At 37.3% G+C, this 4,102-nt stretch overlaps 1 protein-coding gene across 3 annotated transcripts in view; it reads left to right on the forward strand.

Moving 5' to 3' along the window:
* Positions 1 to 4,102, forward strand: part of LOC107755003 (E3 UFM1-protein ligase 1-like) — an 18,165-nt gene that overhangs the window by 10,531 nt on the left and 3,532 nt on the right. For 2 of the 3 annotated variants that reach the window (XM_016571648.1, XM_016571647.1), the window contains exons 9-13: positions 666 to 841; positions 934 to 1,110; positions 2,244 to 2,358; positions 3,262 to 3,384; positions 3,687 to 3,807. In XM_016571648.1, coding sequence (XP_016427134.1) covers positions 666 to 841; positions 934 to 1,110; positions 2,244 to 2,358; positions 3,262 to 3,384; positions 3,687 to 3,807 — 712 coding nt within the window. Of the gene's footprint in view, positions 1 to 665; positions 842 to 933; positions 1,111 to 2,243; positions 2,359 to 2,843; positions 2,967 to 3,261; positions 3,385 to 3,686; positions 3,808 to 4,102 lie in introns of all 3 variants that reach the window. The other variant, XM_016571649.1, reaches the window with a different exon arrangement.

Raw genomic sequence — 4,102 nt, forward strand, 5'->3', positions numbered from 1 at the left:
GCGCGAGAGAGCACATACCAGCTTCATCACTGTGTCTGTCACGCGACTCTGTTCCCCTTTCGGGCTCTGTCTTTACATTTATTTTGAAAGATGAAGCTCGTGATTATGGTAAGGGGCGTTACATTTCCGACGAGTGCTTGGGTCAGCTGGCCAATCAGAGCAGACTGCGCTTGTCAAAGGAGGGGGCTTTGTTGAGAGAGGCGGGGCATAGAGGACCTACAATAATGTACAGTATTTGAAAAATAATGTGTTTTTTGAACATTAAAGCATGTCAACATATTCTGTTACACCAAATACACCAAATAATGATCTTTAAAATAGCATCATATGACCCCTTTAAAATGTTCAGTCTCCCTTCTCTGGAAATTAGGGGCCCAGAAAAACTGATGACTCCCAATGTGTTGCAGTCGCAGCACTGGATTTACATTTAGTCATTTAGGAAGCAAATAGGGGTAGTGCTGTAAAGGTTTTAGAAGCCAAACTGTGAATCTTAAAGGCATTTCATTTGAAGTTTGCTGTTTTTGTTTTTATTTAAATGAGAGATGAGTCAAAATAACTTTTTTGTGGCAACTTGACACTACGCTAGTTCTGGAGTTGAATTCATATTAATCCAAGAACAGTCCTGTAAAGCTCTTCTCAGACCAGTTGTGTCTTTTTTCCTGCAGAGTTTGAGGCGCTGACCCGTTTGGGGATACCTGATCCAGTCAGCTACATAAAGAAGCGGTTTAAGTCTAGCAAACTGCTTTTTCTCAAATCTGCATGTGTTGGCAGAGCCATCATAGATCAATTGGAGGCCTCAGTGGAGGAGACTATCAACTCAGCCACTTGGGTCGACCTACAGGTACAGTCATGCAACATTTATTCGTATTTTTATTTATTATTTTTTTAAATGGAAAAATACCTCCATAAGTGTTATGTTCATTTCTTGTTTAGCCAATGATCCCAAGCAGTCTGTTGGAGGAAGATGTAGGAATTCTGTTGAATGAAGTGCTGAGGGGCATGCATGTGCAGTCCAGTGCAAGGCTTCTCTCCACTTGTGTGGTCAGCGAGAAGTTCATCACGGGATGCATCGCTTTGTTTGATGATATTATGCAACAGAAAGCACAGAAGGTATGCACGCTTTTTCTGTACACTACACACCTGGAGTACCTGCACACATCATATTAAAATGACAAAATTGCCTGTTTTCACATTTTAATGTTCAAGTCCAAAATCATTTGTTTATGAAAAATCAAGTGCGATAGCCAAAAAAGTTCAAGTTTGCTGGTTTTGGAGAATCTTCCATAAATGTCTATGTGGCAAGTGCTTGAATTAACATTAATATTAACATCAGTCTCATGAGTTCCAAGCAGGGTTATTATCATTAACTGTCTTTTTCTTTTTTTTTACCTTCATTTATATAGCGCTATTAACAATACAGATTGTGTCAAAGCAACTTTACAGTATTAAATAGGAAAATAGTGTGTCAATAATGCAAAAGGACAATAGTAAACACTCAATTTTCAGTTAAAGGCAGTTCATCATTGAATTCAGTGATGTCATCATCCAGCTCAGTTCAGTTTAAATAGTGTCTGTGCAATCAAGTCGACGATATCGCTGGAAATGAAGTGTCCCCAACTAAGCAAGCCAGAGGCGACAGCGCCAAGGAACAAAAACTCCATCAGTGACAGAATGGAGAAAAAACCTTGGGAGAAACCAGGCTCAGTCGGGGGGCCAGTTCTCCTCTGGCCAGACGAAACCAGCAGTTCAATTCCAGGCTGCAGCAAAGTCACATTGTGCAGAGGACTCAACTGGTTCATAACTTTAACTAAAACATCTAAAACATATTTGTTATTTGAAATAATGCAAAAAAAAATTTTTTTACGAAAAACTAAATGAAAATTAGAATTGTTGCCTTGGCAACAAACTTGAAAAAGTTGGAAGCATTAAAATACGATATAAAAATAAATAAAAACTATATCTACATTTTTTTAAGAATTAAATCAAACCGATTAGTAATAATAAAATCACAAAAGCACTGAACAGAATTACTAAACATTAAACGAAAATAAAAACTAGATATGAAAATATATAAATGAAATCAAAAATATTAATGGATGAACAAATAACAAGACATCAGCACATTTTTGGTGAACACACTGGCTTGAAAGCGTTATTTCCAGCAAGAAATAACCCAATTCTAGACTAAAACATTTGAAGCGGGTTGTCACTGGATGTGTTTAACTTCTCTGCTTTAACAATAGGAAGTGAAGAATAACCCAGTGTTTCTGATAACGGAGGATGATGTCAAACAAGCGTCTGTTTTGTTGGAGTCTTCAAAGAAAGGCAAACGAGACGAACGCCGGAAGAAGGCCTCAGGTAAAGAGAGTTAACTTTAGATAATCGTTTCAGATAATCAGATTAATTCATTTTTAAGACCTGTGAAATTAGAATTCTATTTTTTTTGTGGCTTTTCATCCATGCCTGCTTTTAGCATTGTAACCATCTGTATGCTAGTGTATTAAATTGACCAAATGCAGGGCAAATAAACGCAAAATTTCAAATTTACAGTCTCTCTCCTCCAGGAAGAGAACATTACACTCGGGGTCATATGCAAATGTTTTTCTCTCTGCAATACCATCTAACACTAAGCTTAGCAATAGAGAGAAGCCATTCACAGATAATGGCTGTGATGCAAACTAAAAGCTAGTAGGGAGGAAAAGGTATGGCTTGATGAGCTCAATTACTATACATCACTCAGACTGTTTTTTTTCTTTCTACAATTTTCATAACTTTCATAGTTTTTAATTCTTGTAGTAGGACATGCTGTTGATTGCCTGCTGTTGGCTTTTTATGTTCCTCAGAGGGCAGCGGAAGCGTGAAAGGAAGTGGAGGCGGAAATGCTCGAGAGATCCGAATTCGCAAAACAAAAAAGAAGGGCAGGAGGGAGGAAGACAGTGATGAGGAGACGACACACACCTCTCAGGGTATAAACTTCGCATTTATTAGTTACTGTTCATTTTTAAAACAGCATATAAGCATTCTGATTTAATACCATCTAACACTAAGCTTAGCAATAGAGCGAAGCCATTCACAGTTAATGGCTGTGATGCAAGCAAAAAGCTAGTAGGGAGGAAAAGGTATGGCTTGATGAGCTCAATTACTATACATCACTCAGATTGTTTTTTTTCTTTCTACAATTTTCATAACTTGCAGTAGTTTTTAATTCTTGTAGTAGAACATGCTGTTGATTGCCTGCTGTTGGCTTTTTATGTTCCTCAGAGGGCAGCGGAAGTGTGAAAGGAAGTGGAGGCGGAAATGCTCGAGAGATCCGAATTCGCAAAACAAAAAAGAAGGGCAGGAGGGAGGAAGACAGTGATGAGGAGACGACACACACCTCTCAGGGTATAAACTTCGCATTTATTAGTTACTGTTCATTTTTAAAACAGCATATAAGCATTCTGATTTATCCTATTGATGTTTATTTATATTTGTATTATTTAACTTTTTGAAATTGTTTTTGTGTATATAGAAATTTCCAAGCTTTACTAACCTTGCTTTGTGTTGAAGTATTGTTTATTTTTAATTCATGTTAGCTATTTCTTAACTAATGTTAACAAGTTTTACCTCTGTAAAACCTTTCTGGTGAAATGTATAATGGTAGTAGGAAACAGCTGTTTTAATTAGTGACCTTGCATGTGTTACAGGCCGAAATAAGCAAGGAGACATGCCCTTCCTCTCAGTGGAGGAGATCATGGGGGTGCTGGGGGAGAAAGTGTGTGACAGCTCTGAGGAGATGCTGCAGGAACTAGCAGAGCAGATACAAAGGTTCAAACCATGATATTCAAGCATATGGAGGCCAAAAAAAACAGGCATCAAATGTTTTTGATAAAGCTAAAATTTGGAATTGGAATAGTTTGGAATGGATTGGAATTGTTTGAAAGACCATCTCTCCATTAAAAAAAGAAAATGCTGCATTAATGACATCTTGTTAGTGTTGGTCTGAGCAGATTAAGCATTAACAGCTGTTCATTCAAATTAAAATATTTATCTCACCAATTTATTTTCATACAGAACATTCATTTTGGTGTGAACAGATCTTGAGTTTGAGTTTTTTTTTTTT

The sequence above is a fragment of the Sinocyclocheilus rhinocerous genome, unplaced genomic scaffold (genome assembly GCF_001515625.1).
Source record: "Sinocyclocheilus rhinocerous isolate Xijiao unplaced genomic scaffold, SAMN03320098_v1.1 scaffold3064, whole genome shotgun sequence".
NCBI classification, from domain to species: Eukaryota; Metazoa; Chordata; class Actinopteri; order Cypriniformes; family Cyprinidae; genus Sinocyclocheilus; species Sinocyclocheilus rhinocerous.